The sequence below is a fragment of the Diabrotica virgifera genome, chromosome 4 (assembly GCF_917563875.1).
Source record: "Diabrotica virgifera virgifera chromosome 4, PGI_DIABVI_V3a".
Lineage (NCBI taxonomy): Eukaryota > Metazoa > Arthropoda > Insecta > Coleoptera > Chrysomelidae > Diabrotica > Diabrotica virgifera.
The window spans coordinates 190413389-190436721 of NC_065446.1; the positions used below are offsets into that span (position 1 = coordinate 190413389).

The 23333-nt window shown below is 32.3% G+C and overlaps 1 protein-coding gene across 2 annotated transcripts in view; it reads right to left on the reverse strand.

Moving 5' to 3' along the window:
* LOC126884042 (5-oxoprolinase) overlaps positions 1-23333 on the reverse strand; it is a 657750-nt gene that overhangs the window by 499565 nt on the left and 134852 nt on the right. For both annotated transcript variants that reach the window (XM_050649831.1, XM_050649830.1), the window contains exons 11-12: positions 19576-19833; positions 1439-1734 (exon numbers count right to left, since the gene is read on the reverse strand). In XM_050649831.1, the coding sequence (XP_050505788.1) occupies positions 1439-1734; positions 19576-19833 (554 nt within the window). The remainder of the gene's footprint in view (positions 1-1438; positions 1735-19575; positions 19834-23333) is intronic.

Genomic DNA, 23333 nt, shown 5'->3' on the forward strand with positions numbered 1-23333 from the left:
TCAATATTTATTTCTTCGTTTGTTGTCACTTCAGCTGTTGGTGGTTCGTTATCGTTATCTTTAGCAAACAGAGATCGAAAATAGTCTGCCCAAGTTTCCTTCTGAGTGTGTTTCGTTTTTATTAGTTCGTTCATCTCTTTTCTTTGTCCTCTGATCATTCTCCATATTTCCTTTTGTGTTCCGTAGAAGTCGTGTTCCATCTGTTTTGAGAAACTCTCCCAGTGTTCTCTTTTTAGTTGTCTGACTAAAGTGTTTGTTTCATTTCTAATTCTTTTATAGTGGTTGTATGCCTGTTGTGTTTGTTGTGTTCTGTATTGTAAAAAGGCTTTCTTCTTTTCTTCACATCGTATCTTCACTTCCTCTCGAAACACTGGGGTTTTCTTTTTTGATATATTGGTATTCGTTACTATCCTCTCTCCAAGTGATTCTGTTACTGCGTTAATTATGTTACTTTTGAGCTTTTCCCAGCTTTCCTCGATGTTGTCGATTTCTAGTATTTCATTATCAGCAATCTTCTCTGATATTCTGTTGTATACTTGTAACAAGGTATTAACAAGTATGCTAACAGAGAGACTCAGCAGCAGATTTTCTGAAGATAAACTAGGTAAGTATCAGGCCGGTTTTAGAGTTCATAGATTATTGACAGATCAGATTTTTACACTAAAAGAAATATCCAGACTACCTGCTGAACATAAAATAACCCTTCATGTGTTGTTTATAGATTTTAAACAAGCTTACGATGTGATAAGAAGGAAGGAAATATATGAAGCACTGTGCTCCTTGGGAATACCCGCAAAACTAGTTAGGTTAGTAAGAATTACTCTGAACATACGAAATTATGTATGTAGTATGAAGAGGATTCTCAGTCATCTCAAACAAGGAGATTCGTTATCCACGATGCTTTTTTAATTTGGTACATATTGGAAACAATAATCAGAAATAGCCGAACTAAAACGACCGGATCCGTCTTCAACAATGAACATCATCAATGGCTGGCCTTCGCTGATGATCATAATGTTTTAACAAAAAAAAAGAAACTAATTAAGAAATGTTATAAAAAGATTAAAAAATGATGCAAAATGTTTTAACCTAAAAGTAAAGCAGGAGAATTCAAAGTACGTGATACTCGGAAATACAAAGCACACAGAAGAGAGACAGTATACTTTCAGATCTAATAAATCAAGGTAAGATAATTTCGACAGAGTGGTCCATTTTACGTATCTTGGGGTTAACATAGAAGAGGAAGGTTAGGATGAATGGGAACTGAATGCCAGATTAACAAAAGGAAATAGAAAAATGACAAGCGTAAGACCACTGATGAAATCAAGAAGACACAGTAATTATTGCGCGGTAAAATTGCTTGACAGACAAAACTGATTTAGTATTCCACAAAATGTTAAAGAATGTTTATGTTAAAGAATTTATTGCATTTACTTACCTAATCCATATTGGGCAATAAGTTCGCACACCAAATCAATACCTTTTTTATTGGCTGCTACTTGAGCTCTAACATCAGATATATTATCTGATAAATTTCTTCCACCTGCTGCCTCAATTGATCTAATAAATTCCTCTTCTTGAAATTTGCCACCTTCGACTAGAAGAAACGATTTAAAAGCAGCTCCTTCTTCATCCAAACTAGTAGAATGCGGTGGCATAGAACCTGGAGTTATGCCTCCTATGTCTGCATGATGACCTCTGCTGGCAACGAAGAAAACGGGTTTTGCACTTTGCCTACAAAAAATATAAATACCTATAAAAATAGAATAAAACACACGCATATATATATACATATATATATATATATATATATATATATATATATATATATATATATATATATATATATATATATATAATCTTGATTGACGTCTAGGCACCTTTGTATAAGTATATTAATTAAAAAAAGAGTTTCGCGCTTCCCTAGACCTTTGCGAAATCTAAGTTATTTATTTAATGTCTATGTCCAGTATATATGATATATTCGGTTATGGATGGCTTTTAATAGTAACTTAAGCTTTTTTCTTTCTGGTAACGGTAAGACAATAATTAATTATTAACGATCGATAAGGCATTGTTTTTAATGCGCGGATATTATTTCTTTTTTTTTTTTTGTAATATCTGGATCTATTTCGCGCTGTTCTTTCTCAACCGTCTCTGTTATAGTAATCTCGTATATATCCAGAAGTTCCCCAGTGAGATTGTGTTTTCTTAATCCAGCCATTTCTTTAACTTTCTTATGTAGATTAAATACACTGGGATGCAAAATTAACCGGACACCTTAAAAATGGGTCATTTTTGATGTCTCGAAGTTCCTAAACGTGTTGTCCGATTTGAGTGATTTTTAAATATGTTATAGCCTTATTCTTTATCAATATCGCTGTAATAATATTGTGGCTAAACAGGTAAATTTTCATTGCATACCGGGTGTACCAATGAAACTGTGTTTTTTTCTTAAGCTTCGCATCACCCTGTGGAATATTTTAGCATTTATAAAATACTCAAATTAAAACCCAACTATAGCCTTATGTTTTCTCGGCATTCTGTTTTTTGATTCATTTGCTTAAGTAGGACCATAAAAAAGTTAACAACTAGCCATGTTCTTTATCACTACATGGTGTTTCTAAATAAGTGCGACGAACTTTAAGGGGTAATTCTACATGAAAAAATAATGATAGTTTGCTTGATGAACCTATGTCCACAAATGCTTCATTTCTGAGATAGAGGGTGTTGAAATTTTTCTTACAAACTGACGATTTATTTATTGCTTAAAAACCAGTTGAGATATGCAAATGAAATTTGGTGGGTGTTAAGACGTAGTTATTGTACATTTTCTGACATACAAGTAAGAAGTTAATCTTCACCATTGGCGCGCATACGGGTAATATAAGCCTTCATATTACCCGTATGCGCGCCAATGGTGAATATTAAATTCTTAATTTTGTCAAAAACTGTGCAATAATTACTTCTTAAAACCCACCACATTTTATCTGCATACCCCAACCGGTTTTAAAGCAATAAATAAATCGTCAGTTTGTAAGAAAACTTTCAACACCCTCGATCTCGGAAACAAAGCATTTGCAGCGTTATCGTTGATAAAGCAAACTGTCATTTTTTTCATGCAGAGTTACCCCTTAAAGTTTGCCAATTATTATTTAAAAACACCCTGTATTGATGAAAAACATGGCTAGTTGTTAAAGTACCTAACTTTTTTATTATCCAACATAAGCGAATGAATCAAAAAACAAAATGTTGAAAAAACATGAGACTATAGTTGCATTTTAATTTCAGTATTTTATAAATGCTAGAATATTCCACAGAGTGATGCGAACTTTTAGAAAAAAACACAGTTTGATTGATACACCCGGTATGGAGGGACGCCGGTGTTCAACATTCCTCCATGGAGAATTTGGAGTAGTTCCAATGTCTCTTTCCAGCGTTTTGCACTTGCAGTAAGTTCAATGTGTCGCTAAGCCTTCGATAGCTAAGAGGAGAACTTTTAATGAACCGTAAGATGCTGTAATTCTGGCCTGTTGAATAGTTTATGTAAATAAAACACTTTCTATTTTGCTATGACTGTAATGAAGTTGAAAAAGGGCAAGAAATAGAATTTTACATGTGAACAATTGAGTTACAACTATCCGTGAAAGACGCCACCACACATAATTTTACACTTCACATACCGGCTTTTTGCTAATTGCCGCGTGAAGAATACTCTTCGAAAAAGCGTAATGAAAAAGTGCGTTCTTAAGAAGTGTCGATAGTTGACTGACGTTAGTGCTGTTTACCCTTGCATCTTGCATCCCGTTAAAAAATTTTCCGTTGGGTGCTTTGGGTAAAAGAAGGCGGAGATTAACATTCTTGGAAGAGTTCTTGAGAGTTCTTCAGGCACTGCGTAATGGAATTATTTTATGGTTGTTACAGAGGCGGCGCGGAAATTTGTTGTTGGTGAAATAGAGTTTATTTTGGGTGGAGAATACAGTTCTCCAACATTCCCCCCGGCGTTAGAGCCTTGTGGTCTAACCTACTCTTCTATACCTTGATTAGGGAGAACCGAAATTTTAGAGATTGCCCTTGTGAATTGACCATCGATGGTCTTCAAATTGACCACTCTGACTTTGCCATCTTGCCCGGGCATTGTATCAACTACCCGTGCTAAAGGCCATTTTAGAAGAGGTACATTATCCTCTCTCAGAAGAACTAAGTCATTGACTATTACGTTTTCCCTTGGTCGGGACCATTTTGAAGAATTTTGTAGCCGGTTCAAGTAATCAACAGACCACTTTTTCCAGAAACTTTGTTGTATTTTTGCAATTTGCTGAAACATGGATAGTTTATTTTCCGGAATTTTTTGTAAGTTTTGCTCAGGATGCGCTGACAGGCTGAAGGGTCGCTGGACATGGAACAGATAGGCCTTGAATTCATCACAGCTTCAATTTGAACCATGACAGTGTAAAACTGTTCGAAAGTGAAAGAAGAACAGCCTATTAGCCTACGCATATGATATTTTGCGCTTTTTACTGAAGCTTCCCAGAGCCCAGCCCAATGAGGAGATCTAGGGGGGATAAACTTCCATGAGGTTTGATTTTCAGAAAGGTATTCCATAATGGTTTGAGAATTAGACTTATTTTGAAAAAATTTGTATAAGTCATAGAGTTGGTTTCTTGCACCAGAAAAACATGTGGCATTGTCACTGTAAATGACAGTTGGGTTACCACGTCGGGAAATGAACCTCTTAAGTGTTAATAGAAAGGAAGAAGTTGTTAGATCAGAAACAACCTCAATGTGCACAGCTTTGGTCACCATGCACACGAAAATGGCTATGTATGCCTTGATTTTTGGCGCTTTTCGGAGTGAAGAAGATTTTAACAGAAAGGGTCCACCATAATCTACACCCACTTTTTGAAAGGGTCTTGTTGTAATGGACAACCTATCTTCAGGTAAATTACCCATAAGCTGTTGTGCAGGAGCACACGAAAATCGGAAACATGTGGTACAGTTGCGAATGATTCATTTTGCTTCCTTTAGACCATTGAGAGCCCAGAATTTCAAACGAAGATTTGAGAGAACTGTTTGCGCACCAGCATGTCCCAATCTGAGATGTTCATTTTTGATGATAAGATTGACGATAGGATTATTGGATGGGAGCAGTATCGGATGTTTTTGCAAGTAGTCTATGTCGGGACAGTTCGTAAGTCTGCCTCCAACTCTGAGAAAATTAGAAGAATCTAAAAATGGTTTTAGTGACATGAAGTTTTTATTCGAAATAAATTTGTTATTTTTAAGCGCCGAGATTTCTTTGGAGAAAGCATCACCCTGTATTTGTTTGATGATGAAATCCATAGCATAATTTAACTCCGCAACAGAAAGAGGTTCAGAAATTTTTTGTTTTTTACAATTAGAAATAAAACGAAATACGTACGCTACTGTACGTTTTAAGCGTGAAATATTTGAGAAACGTGAGAAAATTTTTATCCAGAAATTTTCCACGTTAGAATTTACCACGAGGCTTATTTTTCTTTCCTCGGGCAGGTTTTCGAGAACTCTCTCATTTACTAGATTGGAAACATTGAAATTTTTATCTCGCAAGCATTTGGGACCTTGCCACCAGAAGTCGCTATTGAGAATTTCAGAACCAGACATTCCTCGAGAAAGAAGGTCTGCGGCATTTTGCGCAGACTTTATGTGAAGCCATGTAAAGTTTTGAGTCAACTCTTGGACAAGAGCTACCCGGTGAGCCACGAAAACCGACCACCGACTTGGATGACTTTTATACCACGACAGAGCTACTTGGGAGTCTGACCAGAGGCTGACTGAATGAAATTTTATAGACTGCTTTTCAAAGATAGAAATTATTTTTGCAACAAGTTTTGATTCAAAGATAGAAATTATTTTTGCAACAAGTTTTGAAAGAAGAACCATTGCGCACAGCTCAAGCCTAGGAAGTGTTACCGTCTTTAACGGAGTTATCCTTGATTTGGAAGAAACTAATGCACAAGAGATGGTCTCATCTGAATAGAAAGTTCTTAGGTATACGCATGCGCCATAAGCTGCCATGCTGCTGTCTGCAAATCCATGGAGCTCCACCTTCAGAATTATTTTTTCAGAAAAATAGAACCGAGGAATTTTTAACTTTTTTAATTGTGACAAGTCCTGTAGAAAGTTGTTCCAATCGTTTAGAATAGTTTTGTCCGAAATTTCTGTGTCCCAGTGAATTTTTTGCAGATATAGTTTCTGCATAAGCATTTTGCCTTTAACAATAAACGGATTGATGAGTCCAAGAGGGTCGAAACATTGCGCTAACGCAGATAGGATTTTTCTTTTTGTTGCTGGTGGGCAGAAATTATTTTCGGGGACGGAAATTGTTATTTGGTCTTCCGCAGGGTCCCATTTTAGGCCTAGAACCTTACTGGAAGTGGAATCGAAATTTAGGTCATATTCCTGAGTAGTATTTTTTGAATGTTCTGGGTTGATTTGTTGCAGGAATATGGATGAATTTGAATGGAATTTATGTAAAGTAAACCCATGGCGGTTTAGAACAGAATTTAATTGCTGAAGTATTTCGAGCAATTCTTCAATATTATTTGACCCACATAAACCATCATCTACGTAGAATTGGTTTTCGAGAAAATGCGAGGCCAATGGGAATTGAACTTTATTTTTATTTGAAATTTCTTGCAAGACTCTCGTCGCAAGAAACGGGGCGCTATTCGTCCCGTATGTGATAGTATTTAATTGAATACATTTTATAGAATCGTGGGTATCGTCCCTCCATAGAATATTTTGTAGAAAGCGTTGATCTTTGTTGATCCACGTCTGTCGAAATATTTTTTGAATGTCACAGGAAAATATGAATTTGTATTGCCTGAAACGAACCAGAATATCGAATAGGTCAGGTTGAACCTGATACCCTTTTAATGAAATGTCGTTCAGACTTTTTCCCGTAGAGCTTTTACAACTAGCGTCCATGACGACACGCAAAGTTGTACTTTTATTTTGTTCGTTGATGACACATAAATGTGGAATAAAATATTTTTTGTCCGAATTTTCATTTACGAACGAAAGAGGTACATATTCAGCATGCCCTAAAGAAATATATGTGTCAATGAAATTTTTGTACTCGAAAAATAATTTTTTATCTTTTTGGAATTTATTTTCGAGTGAAAGAAAACGCCGTTTGTCTATAGAAAATGAATCACCCAGTAATCGGTGTTCTTGTGCACTTTTTAATGGAATATCTACTTCAAAGCGTCCATTTTCAAGGATCTTTGTTGTAGTTTGAAATATTTGTTCGGCCAGCTCGTCAGCTTCCGACAGAATAGGTTTTTGAGAAAGTTCTTCCATGTTCCAGAATTTCGTGAGCAGCTCGTCCGTGCTACACGTAGAAAGTAGAGCAACATCTCCAGAAGCATTGTTTGCTACTGTAGGTGCCGTCAAGTGAGGAGCAATCACGCCGGCTATTAGGTACCCCAGATGAGAAGCCTGCAAAATTGGAAGCCTAGGGCCCAGAGGAATTATGTCAGGAAGAATTAAGTCGTAGTACAAATCAGCCCCAACCAAGATGTCTACCTGACTAGGTTTGTGATAGGAATCGTCGGCGAGAAAAACGTCCCTTGGAATTGGTAATTTTTTTGTAAGAATGCGGAACTGTGGAAGATTGCAAGTAATATTTTCTAAGATGGCACATGAAATTTTGAAAGACTTTTTATTATAGTTAGAATGCATTTTTATGTTGACCATCTTTTTTGAAACCGAATTACTTTGGCCTATGCCAGAAATGTTTAGAGATATGTCATATGGCTTGTAGCCCAGCCTATCAGCGAGACACTGGGTACAAAAGCTATTTTGACTTCCCGTATCGAGTAACAATCGGGCCGTTAAAGGTTTCCCGTTTTTGTCGAAAATGGTTACTTTGGCCGTAGCTAGAAGTATGTTTAAATTTTTTACGGACAAAGCAGAAAAGGAATTTGTAAACGGTTCTTGCCCTTGAAACGAAGGACCTTGAAAGTTTGAATTTGACGAATGTTCGCGTTCGTAATTGTTTGAATTTGTAGAAGTGGACGGACTTTCATTTTTATGGGTCGTAGAAAAAGTATTATGTTTACCCGAATTATTATTTGGTGCCAGAATGTGCAGAATTGTATTGTGGCGCCTTTTACAAACGGTACATGCATGTTTTGATGAACAATCTTTAGAATTATGCCTACCTAGGCAGTTTACGTAGAGACCTTTTGAATTCACGAATTTTATTTTGTCATCATGCTGAATGTTTTTGAAAAAGTGACATTTGTAAATTTTATGACCTTGCTTTTTGCAGAAAATGCAATAAAAGTCAGAAACTAAATTATTTGACATATTATTTTTATCTGAATCCTCTGATGTGTTATTACTGGATGCATGATGTGAAACTTTTACGTTTTTGGCTTGCCTAGGATTTGTATTTTCCAGGCTTTCCAGAACAATGCACCTTTTTTCAAGAAATTTAAGAAGAACATCAATTTTGGTACATCTGAATGATTTCGCTCAGTTTCAAAAAGTCTCATTGTTGAAAAATCTAATTTGCTTTCTAGCAGGAAAACTAAAATTATATCAATGAGCTCTGCACTTGAAAATTGCAAATTTTTTAGCAATTGCATATTTTTTGTTGCGGTAGTTAGAAAATTTCTGAGGGCTTGCGGTGAGCTGTTTCTCAGTGTAGGAATGTCTATAATCTCTGTTAAGTAAGAATTTATGATTGTGACCTTATTCTGATAGCGGTTCTTTAGAATATCTAAAGCAATCGAAAAATGTTCATTTGTGACTTTCAAAGAATCCACCAACTTAAGAGAATCACCCTGTAGGTAACTTTTCAAATAAAGAAACCTTTGGATGTCAGAAAGGGACTGATTTTGTATTATCAGTGTGTCAAAGAGCTCAAAAAAACTTTCGAAGTCCCCTATTTGCCCGGAATATTTGCATATGCTTATTTCCGGGAGTTTTACGGCCACTTGCTTAGCGGCAGCGACGCTCCCTGTATTGGTAATATCCAATGCTCTAATCGAACTTTGTATTTTTGACAGAACCGCAAAATAATTTTCTTCAAATATGGCACGATCACATTTTTGAGAATCGTCCAGGAATTCAATTTCATCCTGTACGTTATTATAGTCAGAGAACAGGTCTTGTAAGCGACCTTCTCTTGTTTTGAATGAGAAAATATCTTTTTCTGAGTCGTGGTTTGCTTCTAGCCACGTTTGAATTCTATTAACAGAATCTAGAATGGAATGCTTTTTGTTTAATAATTTATTTAAACCTTTTTTGCTCATTGTTATAACTTTAATTTGTTTATTTTTGAATGAAATTATTATTTATTTTTGAATTTTAATTAGCATGCAATATTAAACCAAAAATTCAACCCTGAATAGTTCTTTAAATAGTGTTTAACTTTATTAGAGTATCATTTCGCAAGAGATCTTTGAAAATTAACTTTTTGAATTTACATATATAGAAAAGTTTATTTTGTACGTCACCCCTGGGCTCTTGGTACTTGAATGTGGGCTGCTTTTCCTGGAATCAGCTAGTCCTTGAACACCACTTCTTGAAGTAAACTATTATCACTGTTTTTGTTCACAGAATGTTTATTTGTCCGTAGAATAAATAACGCAATCACTTTGTCTCTTGGAATTATTGTCTATTCGACGAGAATATTCGAAAAACGCGACACTTTTAATGTCTTTTAGAAAGAGTTGGCATTAGCCAGAAATGTTTTTTAACAAATAATAGAATTAGATAGAAACTTGAATTAAGTGTTTTTAGGCCAGAAAAGTTCGGTCGATGGATCAAATGCGGCTCTAAGGGCCAAATTCGGCTCTTAGAAACAAAATCCGGTCTCGGAGGAACAAAATGGAGGGACGCCGGTGTTCAACATTCCTCCATGGAGAGTTTGGAGTAGTTCCAATGTCTCTTTCCAGCGTTTTGTGCTTGCAGTAAGTTCAATGTGTCGCTAAGCCTTCGATAGCTAAGAGGAGAACTTTTAATGAACCGTAAGATGCTGTAATTCTGGCCTGTTGAATAGTTTATGTAAATAAAACACTTTCTATTTTGCTATGACTGTAATGAAGTTGAAAAAGGGCAAGAAATAGAATTTTACATGTGAACAATTGAGTTACAACTATCCGTGAAAGACGCCACCACACATAATTTTACACTTCATATACCGGCTTTTTGCTAATTGCCGCGTGAAGAATACTCTTCGAAAAAGCGTAATGAAAAAGTGCGTTCTTAAGAAGTGTCGATAGTTGACTGACGTTAGTGCTGTTTACCCTTGCATCTTGCATCCCGTTAACAAATTTTCCGTTGGGTGCTTTGGGTAAAAGAAGGCGGAGATTAACATTCTTGGAAGAGTTCTTGAGAGTTCTTCAGGCACTGCGTAATGGAATTATTTTATGGTTGTTACAGAGGCGGCGCGGAAATTTGTTGTTGGTGAAATAGAGTTTATTTTGGGTGGAGAATACAGTTCTCCAACACGGTATACAATGAAAATTTAACTAATTAGCAACAATACTATTACAGCGATATTGCTAAAGAATAAGGCTATAATATATTAAAAAAATACTTTAATCGGACAACAGATTTAGGAAATTCGAGACATCAAAAATGAACCAGTTTTAAGGTGTCCGGTTAATTTTGCACCCCAGTGTATATTGCATCTTTTTAGAAGGTCGTGGATGTCTTTGCATTTCTCTTCAAAATATTTTCCTTTTTGTCTACTTTATTATCTTCCTGATCTTTTAATTAATATCCCTGTAATTATTGATATTTTTTTTCTTAAGTTATCTCCGTTGTTCTATCATATTGTATATGTCGTCATTTATCCATTCCTCTTTTCTCTCTTGTTGAAAACTTTAGTACCTATTACACGGTTCCAACAGACAATATTTTAGTCGATCCCAGTGGTCGTTAATATTATTGGTGTCTAAGTTCAGTTTGCTACAGTTCTTGTTGGAGGCATTATTTAACATTGGTTCTATAAGGGTCATTTAAGCGGCTTGGGTATATTCTAGGAAATTTTTTATGTCTTTTAATAGCTTTTAGTGTGAGTATAATCCTAGCAAAAGTGGGTTGTGATCGGAGCTACTTAAGAATCTTCAATTTAGCTCTTCCTTTGCTTATTTAAGAGGATCGGTACGTATTTTCGGCTGCAATGCAATTCAAATGGGGATTTATTTTTTTCGAATCCTGAGAAAACTAATAAGTATTTTTGAAAAATTTAAACGCAGAATGAAAAATCACGTTATTAGCGAGGGCCGAAAGTCCCTGAGAACTTCTATAATGTTTATTTTAATAAGTTACAGGGGTGAAAAACTAAGAGAAAATTTAGTGTGATTTTTAATTTCAAGTATATCATTCAAAATAAACTTTTTATTTTTTCTAAGGGACTTTCGGCCCTCGGTAATAATTTAGTCTTTCATTCTGCGTTTAAATTTTTCAAAAATATTTATTGGTTTTTTCAGGATTCGAAAAAAATAAACACAATGCCGTGGTAATATTTTCCAAATCTATCTTTGTCTTACAACGCACTCAGCCGAATATAATAGGGCTTTTCATCGATTGTCATTTGTTTCGAGCTTCTGTCATATGTTGTATAGTCTGTGTATAATATTAATATACACAGATTATACGACATTTGACAGAAGCTCGAAACAAATGACTGTGAATGAAAAGCCCTATATTGTCAGCATATATTGTCAGTCAGACACTGACAATCAGTGACAATTTTAAATATTTGACATTGCATCGGGAATATGTTGAGTTATTGATTAAATGTTATTGAAATATAGTGTATTTGATAAATAATTGATTTCAGACGTGAACTTAATAAAAAGTTATTTATTGTGTATTATTTGTGGATGATCCAAGCAGAGAATACATCAGGATAATATATTCTGTGATCCAAGTATTTTGTTGTTAAAGATGTTCAAAATTGTAAGCGTTCCATAACAATATATTATTAAAAAATCACTTTAACACTTTTCCTCTTTTCTCGATTGAGTATTAGTCTTTGCTGTACAAATAAATTATTACAATCACTGAATACATACCTAGTTAGTGAAAAAATTATCACATTTATTAACTGAATTAATAATTTCCAATTATAAAAATAACAGTTATCCAAGAACATTCAAAACCCATCTCTTGAAATTAATAATGACATTTTCAAGTAGAATGACATTCTAGTAATGTTTACATATCCATACCAGTGTGAATTTTACTACGCGTAATTTGCCGTGTAAAGACAGAAAAAGTAGTGATACACGTAAAATATTTGCGAATTATGTACCCATAGCCTTAACGTTATAACTTTTTCATTACATGACTGTAAGAGCTAGTTATCAATGTAGTAAAATATAGGTCTGGATCCCGCGTATGAAAAAAAAGTTGATTAACAGCAAGCTGAAAATTTGTTAGTAGCTTAAAATTGTCTAGTCGGACAAACTTTGATGTATGGGAACACTGGAACTGGAAGTTTTTTTTGTGGAACAGGTTAAAAAATTTGGAACGTCAAACCACGAAAACGTCCCATGTATTTTGTTGGACAGAACTTCCAATTGATTTGTTACCCTTTATAGGTGCGTTCGCGGGTACAGTTGACAAATTGTCGCCGACAATTTCTAACCTCACTTAATATAAATAATACCGTTAATATATAAATATACAAGGTATATTTATAAGAGTAGTTTCATACTCTTATTCTTGTAAGAGATAGCTGTATGAATTCATCTAAAAAAGAGTTTATTTACAATATGTACAAGATAGATTAAAAACATTAATATAACTAAAATAACTTAAAAATACAAACCTAAAAAAGAGAATCAAGAACCTATGTCAAGAACAGTGCTATTTCTTATGAGTTTTTGACAACTATCAAATAATTTACAAAACGTCAGTCAAACTACAAACTACAATTATAGAGTCATGCCGCCTAAAACTACAAATACCCTAAATTATCGAAATGTTGTTTTATTAAAAATAAGCATAGTTTTATTTTTACATTCCCCCACCAACAGGTATGACAAACCACTAAAGTCTATGGTTGGTCACAAGGCATCAATTTTGAGATGTGAAAATAATTCATATCGTTCCTTTTGTATCCAATATCTATTTCATATAACGTATTTGAAATTCGTTTCTTTATTTGAAACGGGCCTAGTCTTATTTCATCAAGCTTTTTTCTATTTAGCTTCGATTTATTTTCCACATATGTCCAATCTCCTTCTTTAAATTCATAGGATTTTCTATTTTTGTCATACAGTTTTTTGTTATATTCATGATGTCGTACTGAATTTTTATAAGCTATTTGCTTATCTTTTGACAAATTTCTTGTTTCACAAAGTTCCTCGGGAACAATCGGATCCGCTTTTCCAAAAAGCAAATATTCTGGGCTGTATCCGGTTACGGAATGATCTGTTCTATTATATTCATCTATACATTCTTCAGCTATTTTTGTCCATGCTCTACTTCTAGTTTCATTTAATTTGCATCTTATCCTATTAACTAATGTTTGATTAAGTCTTTCATTTAAACCATTTGAAAATGGGCAGTCCACTGCTGTAAAAACCAGTTGAATATTTAACTGTTTCATATTATTTCTAAATATTTTGGAATTAATTCCCGGATACTGATCTGTTAATAATGTTTTTATGGGGTGTTTATCTTGAGTTTTAGAGATTAGTTTAATGAAATCATCTGTCGTCTGATTTTTGGAAGTAACTGCAAATGCATATCTGGTAAAATGATCTACAAGTAAGTGGAGGTATTTTTTTGTTGAACGATTGCCAGCAAATCCTCCTATTGTATCTAGGGAGATAATCTCGAAAGGTTCTTTTGCCGGACCTAATTGTGACAAGAGACCCCATTTTGGACCTACTCTTGTTTTATTTTTCCAGCAGATCTCGCATTTCTGGCAGATATCCTTTGCCAGTAAATCCAAATTCTTAATGTAGTAAAAATTCCTAATTTTGTTAATTACTTTACCAGCACAAATATGATCATAAAATTTGTGAATTTTTGTTACTAACTCCACTCCAAAATCCTTGGATAATATTATTTTTTCTGGTTCTTTCTCAATTTATAGAATACATCTTGGTTGAAAATTGTTCCTATCATTTTATCTATAGCTTGTCGATTATTATTCTGGTCTTGTTTTATCTCAGTTAATGTCACTAGGTTCACTGTTTTTATAAATGTTTCTGCATTTTCTATATTTTCCAATACTAGGTTTCTAGAAAGGCAGTCTGCTTCTACATTTCCTTTTCCGGGTTCATATTTAATGTCGAAGTCAAATTGTGAAAGAAAATGAGTCATATCTCCTAATTCTTCATCTGGTCTTGTACGAAGTTCTCTTCCCTCAAGGGGCTTATGATCAGTAATAACTACAAATTTTCTTCCCATTAGCCAGTATTGCCAAAATTTTAATGCTTCTTTAATTGCCAGGCACTCTAAAAAAATTGCTTTTTTGTTTTTCTGATATTTGTTCAATTTTTTTGAAAAGTAAGCCACAGGTTTCATTTCTCCATCTTCTTGTTTTTGTTTGAGAACTGCACCAACTCCTAAAATACTAGCATCGGTATATAATTGTAGGAGCATTTGGGTCAAAAATAGCTAGAATAGGTTCAGAGCAGGGAATACTCTTTACCTTATTAAAGGCTGCTTGGCAGTTTAAAGACCAGTGGAATTTAATATCTTTTCTAAGTAAATTATGTAATGGTTCTAATAATCTGGCTGAATCTTTTATATATTTGTGATAAAAATTTACTTTTCCCAAAAACTGTCGTATTTTTTTCCTGGTATCTGGTGCTGTAAAATTTATGATCGATATTAAATTAGCATGTAAAGGACGAACTAAATTGTTTCCCACAATATGTCCTAAATATGTTACCTCTTTTCTTGCAAAATTACACTTTAGAAGTTTGAGCCTAAATCCCTCTTCTAAAATGGCTTACATGAGTATTTCAATGTGCTCTAAGTGTTCTTCAAATGATAATGAAAATATTAAAATATCGTCTATGTAACTTATACAAAATGAGTTTAAATTATGTTTTCTGATAATATTGCTGGTGATGTTTTAAGCCCAAAAGGTAAGCATTTCCATTGCCAATGACCATCTTGTGTAACGAAGGCTGTCTTATATTTATCTTTATTCCGAACTGGAATACACCAAAAAGCAGAATTTATATCTAAAGTAGTAAAGAATTTAGCATTCCGTGTTTTGGTCAAAATCTCGTCAATTAATGGAAAAGGTTGTGGTTCGGGAACAATTAATTTGTTTAATTCACGAAAATTAATGCATAATCTTGTTTTAGATCCTTCATCTTTTTTAAGAGCCAATGTAACAGGTGCTGCAAAGGGCGAAGATGATTCTTCTATTAAATTTGCTTTAAACAATTGTCCTATTTGAAATTCTATCTCTTTTTGATCCTCTATTGAGCATCTATATGGTTTCTTTGTGACAAATTTATGTTCTAAAAGTTTAATTTGAGCTTCATTATTTTGAACTTGCCCAATATCAAATTTATGTCTTGCAAAAATATTGTCACATTTATTTAGTAATATTTCTATTTTACTTTTCTGATCTGGCTGTAAATGTTCTAATTTTGCTTCAAAAAGCTCTGTGGGAATTCCTTCATTAAAGTTTATTGTATATTCAGTCATATTAATATTGTGATTAAATTTTTCAATCTTCTCTACAATATTTTCATCTAATCTTTGACAAATTTCTAAATCAAAATCTTGTTTCATTTGAAAATTCAAAATAGAATCTAATCCAAGTAGAATATCATACTCGAAATACTCATCATTAATGACAAAAAGATTAACATTTTTCTCGATCTTATTAATTTCCATTTTTGCAATTAGTTTTCCTGTAAAATTTGTTCTGCCATTTACCGTTTTAAACATATTCCTATCTTCATGAATAACTAATCCCAACTTACCTGCTACCTTCGAATTCAGAAGAGTAACATTTGAACCTGGGTCATAGATTCCACATAATTCTCTATTATTTAGGAATACCTTTAATTTGATCAATGGCAGCAAATTCAGTTTTTTTGGTCGGTTATCGTTTCATTTAATGTCTCCTGTATAGCAATATTAGTAACATATTTAATATCATTTGATTTGTTTTTTTGTATTGTTTTCATATCTTTTTGCTTTAAACGGCACATTGCCTCTGGGTGAAACCTCCCAGAGAATCCTTTTTTATCACAATATTGACAACTTTTTTTTTCTTCTGTTTGTTGAAAATTTGGTTTTGTCTGTGATTTATCTTTCTTTCTTATAACTGAACTTTCCAATTTTCGTAATTTACCTATCAATTTTTCCATTGTTGTAACGTCAGCTCTATTAATATTATTTTGTATATGAATTGGCAAATTTGTCACAATTAAATCGATTAGTATATCACTAGGAAAATCATTTTTGACATTTAGCAATAAATTTTCTTTACGAAATGCATAATCAACAAGACTACCATCTATATACTTAAAAGAATACGCTTTCCTATGGTTATGCCAACCTGTTTCACAAAAACTATCTAAAAAATTAATTTTCCATACCTCAAAACAGTTATCTGAGCCTAATATTATTATTTTTGATTCAAACCATTCCTTTGCTATTCCATCAAGAAACAGACGTAGAATCAAAATCTTGTCTTTATCAGCATCCACTTCACATCGCGAACATTCTGATTCGAAGGTATTAAGCCATGAATTCATTGGAACATTTTTCCCATTAAAATTTCGAAGTACAAAATCATCTTTTATTTTTTTATAGTTTTTCTTTTCAACTTTAAGTATACCTGTTTTACTATTTTGGAGCAACTGGACTAATGCTGGAGATTGTTCAATCGCTTCTGTTTTCTCATACTCTGGTAATAAGGTCTGCTGTAGGTACTCATTTTGATAAAACACATCACCATCTGAAAATAATATCAAAATAAATCAGTTTCAAATTATCATCTAATGCAATGGTACAGATTCGAAAGCATCCACTTGATTTCATAGACGCTAAAATGTTTTTAACTTTTTTCAAACGGAATAGTTCAGAATGATCATTTTGAAGTTGATTTTCAGCAGGCAGTTTATAATAAAAAGGGGACCCTGTTGGCTGCAGCCACTTAAATTTATACACATTCTTCTCACTATCACTACAGCTTGTTTCTACAGCAATACAAATTTTCATCGATGTAATATTCATCCTTAATTTGTCCATATAACGGCTTGAAAATCTATTGTTATCACTATTTTCGCTTGGTAAGCTTAAGAGTAAACAGTAGCGATCAACAGGTAGCAACAAAATATAACTTCGGGAGATAGTATCATAAACTTTGGCAACAGTGGTAATCTTTAACATTACCTAAGATTAATATTTTGACAATATCATAGTCGCGCTAAATGGAAGTAATAGAAAACGATTTTATTATTAATAAATAGATATTTATAAAAATAAACCAAAATGGGTGATAATTTTATGTTAATAGGTATTTAGAAAGGTATTTGCATGAAATATCTAATAATACAACAATAATAAATAATCATTTTTTGTTGTGAAGCGAAACAAATTTCGATTTTCGCATAATTTTGGCACGGTTTTTAATGGACTTTTTCTTGGAAGGTTTCACTTTATTTTTCGTTTGATTTACTTTTTCCATTTTGTTAAACTATTGATAATATTTTTAGAATAAAAAATCCTCCTAAAACTTTATATACTCGCGTTAGAATTCGAAATATTTTTACGTAAAATATACTTACCTACCTACATATAACTAAAACTCACAATTAACAACAATCTATTCTTTCAAAGAGGCCAACAACTTATACAACAACAAATAATATATAATAAATTAACTATCAATAAACACTACTTTCCTATGAAACAACAAAAACGAATTCTTAAATTAACACACTACTGCACTGAACAGATATCGATAAAGATGACAGAACAGATTAGAGAAAATCATCTGACGCAGGTTTGTCAAAATGACAGTGATAATTTCTCTATGTTGCCTAATTAGTTATTTAGTTATAATATGTTCGATTTCTTGTTAGAAATAAAAATTTTTAGTAGTTCCAAGATTACACAAAATCTAGGCATGGGATAAAAAAGTTTATTTGAAGAAAGTTTATTTTATTTTTCTTCTTAATGGCGGTACAGGCTCCTTTTTTCAATATTTTATTTAGTTATAGAGTAATTTCCACGTACTAACATATTTCTGAAATTGGGCTCTGTACCGCCATTCTTTATTATATTACGAATACGTGTGCCAAATATCTCGACAAAATATTCAAAATTAGAGCCGCAATCTTGGAACGCGTTTGTTGCTACCTGTTGATCGCTACTGTAGCCTTTTAAGTTCTTGATTTATAAGAGTAGTTTCATACTCTTATTCTTGTAAGAGATAGCTGTATGAATTCATCTAAAAAAGAGTTTATTTACAATATGTACAAGATAGATTAAAAACATTAATATAACTAAAATAACTTAAAAATACAAACCTAAAAAAGAGAATCAAGAACAATGCTATTTCGGCTATTTCTTATGAGTTTTTGGCAACTATCAAATAATTTACAAAACGTCAGTCAAACTACAAACTACAATTATAGAGTCATGCCGCCTAAAACTACAAATACCCTAAATTATCGAAATGTTGTTTTATTAAAAATAAGCATAGTTTTATTTTTACATATTTACTTTTAATAAATATTAATAACTAATTATTAAATTATAATAGGTAAATTTACCTTGTATATTTATCTATTAACGATATTATTTATATCATTTTAAAGTGCGCATGCGTTTTGCTGCTAATTTGTCGCCGACTAGTCGCCTGTCGACTAGGGTGCCTGTCGACAACTAGTCGGCGACAAATTAGCAGCAAAACGCATGCGCACTTAAAAATGATATAAATAATATCGTTAATAGATAAATACACAAGGTATATTTACCTAGTATAATTTAATAATTAGTTATTAATATTAATTAAAAGTAAATATACCTTGTATGTTTATCTATTAACGGTATTATTTATATTAAGTGAGGTTAGAAATTGTCGGCGACAATTTGTCAACTGTACCCGCGAACGCACCTATTAAACTCCCATGCAAAAATCGGACTGCTATTTGTCACCTGTCATAATTCCTGTCATTTGACATATTCTACGTGTTCCGTTCATCAAAAAGCCCAGTTGGTGATAAATAGCAGTCTGATTTTTGCAGGACAGTTTAATGAAAGGGTAACAAATTAATTGAATGTTCTGTCCGACAAAATACATGGGACGTCTTCGTAGTCTGACGTTCCAAATTTTTAACCTGTTCCGCAATTAAAACTTCCCCTGTTCCAGTGTTCCCATACATCAAAGTTTGTCCGACCAGATACCCTTAAGCTATTAAAAAATTTTCAGCTTGCTATTACTCAACTTTTCTTCATACGCTGGATCCAGACCTAATAGTAAAAGCCAGCAGACGGTTTATTAAAATGGACGCTAAAATAGGGATATAAAAAAGTCATAATATTATGTAACACATTATAGTAAGTACTAACCTATAAAATACAGGAGTGATAACCGTAAAGTCTGGTAAATGGGACCCTCCAGCAGATGGATGGTTGGAAAGGATTACATCACCCTCACTGAATGACTTTCTAACCTTCATCTGGTACTGTACAGCCTCTTGCATAGCACCTAGGTGTACTGGTATATGCGGCGCGTTGGACACTAAACCTCCGTCAGCTCCGAAGACAGCACAAGAAAAATCTAATCTTTCCTTTATATTTGTAGATATGGATGTACGTTGCAGAATTCTGAAAACAATAAAATATACGTATACATACTTGGTTAAATACAATATTTTAAAAATATAAGTATGTATAAGCTTCTTTAACAATCATATCGACGCTTGAAAGGTAAAATTGCTAATACGCCAATTACGAATTTTACAGGAGAACCGTTTAAAGTTTGAAATTTTATAAAAAAATTGTACCTAATTTTTGTTGTAAGCTTACTATCTTGACAAGTCTTAGGAATATACATGTTTTATAGTGGAATGCTTTCATGGTATAAATTTTTAAAAGATATTGTCTAGTTTTAAAATTAATGGCGCATTATACAAAGTGATTCTTGAATACAATCAGGAGAAATGTATTACATATAAGCATAATGCGTTATCAAAGTATGGAAGCACGGTAATTTCTCGGAAACCGCTTAAACGATTGTTATAAATTTTGGTGGGTAAAGGTATTCTAATACGGCCGATATTATAGTGGTAATTACATTGTTGTCAAATCTTCCGTTTCTCTGGAAATCTAATGAACTGTCTTATTTTAAATGGAATACCCTGTATATTTTTTGCGTTTTGGAGTCCTTAAAAAATACTGATTATTTTTTTGTTATGTTCCCTATACCTAAATGTTATAATTTGGGAGTTATTGCTACATTTATTAAAAAAAAAATTAACAATTTTTTTTTGCTGATATACTACTTGCTGATCATCCCCTTCACTTGCTCCGAAAAATGATATTGAATTTCAGAGTCACTTTCAATGCCACCTACTTCAGGACATTCTTCGTCATCGAAATCCCATAAATTATTAGCAATATCTTGTAGTTCTGCAGCTGATAATGGTTTTCGGGACATTTTATTCGCACTATCTACTTTCACTGTAATTCAATATAATTTTAGGAGCTTAGTTGTCGACACTAACATCGATATCAAACGATTGATAGCAGATGAATTATTTATTTCAAAATATGTATAGGCACCTACCTAACAATATTATTGCATTCCAACAATGATTATCAGTTTTTAAAATTCATTTAGAATAGATATAACACATATTATTGTAAGCATCTCTTTGATGTTCACACCAAAGAGATGTTTACATTGTTTGTTACAGGTTTATACTTTATTATTAAATTTTCGGAATCATAAAAGTCGTTTAGATAATCCACGAAAACATTACCTGACTGCCAGATTAACTTCTGTAAATTCAATTCGAAAACTTCATTGATCAAACTTCGAAAGATTATAGAGATGTGTTGCCTATTTATTATTTTGTCGACAAAATATAAATTTTCCATTATTTTGCATAATCTTTAAATGTTAAAAAAAAATAGTTATAAACAAATTAACATTTCTCAGAAATTGTTTATTACATTCTAATTTTAAAAAATATTTCAAAGTATTTTAAAGGTCTTGAAAATTAATGCTTAAAAAATTTTTTCCAACCATGTGCAAAAACGTTATGAAACAGCAAAGTAAATATACTCCGTTGTTTATAATTTGTTTTAATTGTTTCAAAGCTTAAAAGTGAGTCTGTGGTACAATCTAATTACTCACAAAGAATATCAAATATTAGTTCAATGGTTATATATTTTAATCAAAGATTAAAAATACTTTTTTTGTAATTTTTAGCGCGAAAGTGGGCTTGATATTTTATTTATTTATTTATTATTTATACATATGACCTGGCCTCTAGTGACTAATCCAGGTCGTTTTTTCCTGATGGGATTACAGATATTTTTTTTTTATATTTTTACATTTTTTACTCAACTATTAAATCTATTTTTACAATAACAATTTGCCATAATCTCTTAATTACGTATAACAAACAAATTTAAATAAACAATTTAAAATATTTTTGGTACTATCAACTCCCTTCTAAGTTATAAAGACAGTCCCTCTATTTTCAGAAGAGAGTTGGTAGTTTTTTTTTTTTTTTTATTTTTTTTTTTTATGAATTATGTATTGAATTATTATTTTTATTTATTTATTTTATATTGAATTATTATTATTATAATTGTAAATATCTATTTTTGAATTTATATTTTATTTTATTTATTTTAACTTTATCTTACTCAACTTCATCAGGGTTGGATTATTGGTTGTCTTCTTCTATTATTATAGATTTCTTGTTGTTTTTTAGATATTATTTGTGTGAGATTGTTTAATATTTCAAAATATTCTTCATTTTGTAATATATCTCTTATTTCAATTCTTTCTAATATTCTTCTCATTTCTCTGTGTTCTTCATTTTCTATAGTATTTTCACAATGTAACACTATATGTTCTGGTGTACCTAGTTCTCCACATTCACAATATGCATCATCTTTTAAGTTAAATCTTTCCAAATATGTTGGGTACGGTCCATGTTAGTGGATACTAAAGTGGGCTTGATACAAATTCGGAGCTAAAATGTTCACTCGAAGCGACTGACACGCAGCATACATAATACTATAATTTTATTTATTAAGTGTACGCCGCGCCGTGGTCGTCGTTTTGAGTGAAATGTTTAGATACAGTATTGTATTAGTCTACTTTCGCGCGTGTAAATTACACGCGCGAGATTAAAAAAATATATTTATAATCTTTAATTAAAATATAACCATTAAACTAATAATCGTTATTTTTTGTAAATAATTAGCTTGTACTTTAAACTCACTTTTAAGCTTTGAAAAAATTTAAAAAAATTATAAACAACGTTGTAATCGTATGTTTATTTTGCCGTTTCATAACTTTTTTGCAAATAGTTGCAAAAAAGTTTTAAAGCATTCATTTTCAAGATATTTGAAATACGCATTTTAGCTATTTTTTAAATTAAAATATAATAAAAACTTTCTGAGAAACGTTAATTTGTTTGTAACTATTTTTTTTAACATTTAAAGACTATGCAAAAAAATAAAAAAATTTATATTTTGTCGACAAAAAGTGAAATAGACACCTCATCTTTATAAGGTTTCAAAGTTTCATCAGTGTATCATAATTATTTTGGTTATTATTGCGACCGTAAATTATTAATTAACAATTGAATTGTTGCTAAAATATTCGTTCAATTTTCACCAGCTTTTGGAACTGTAATCTAAACCATGAAGGCTTTTAAGTCACCAAATTATTTAATTATTGGTAGATAATTACTTATCTAAAACTTTATTTGAAAATTAAAGATTTTGTTGGGAAAACCCGCATTTTCCGATGAAAATTGTCGTCGAGACAGATCGGAAAAAACATATCTCTATGCAGAATTTAATTGTGGTGAATTTTTATTTGAGTGTTTTTGTTGTAAACTTAAAATCTTCGGAGTTATAGAGCAATAATTGAAAAAAACACAATTTTCGGGCGCCATTTTATTTATAAAAAAATTAGCACACTATCTGCGGACTTTGCATACCTATATTATTACTATATATAATCATAAGCTTCGATTGCAGCAACAAAATTGCTGGTAAATAACTTTTCCCAAAAATGGTCTATTCTCCCATAATCAGCCCAGACTATAGGTAATAGAAATAAAATACCTTGGAATTAC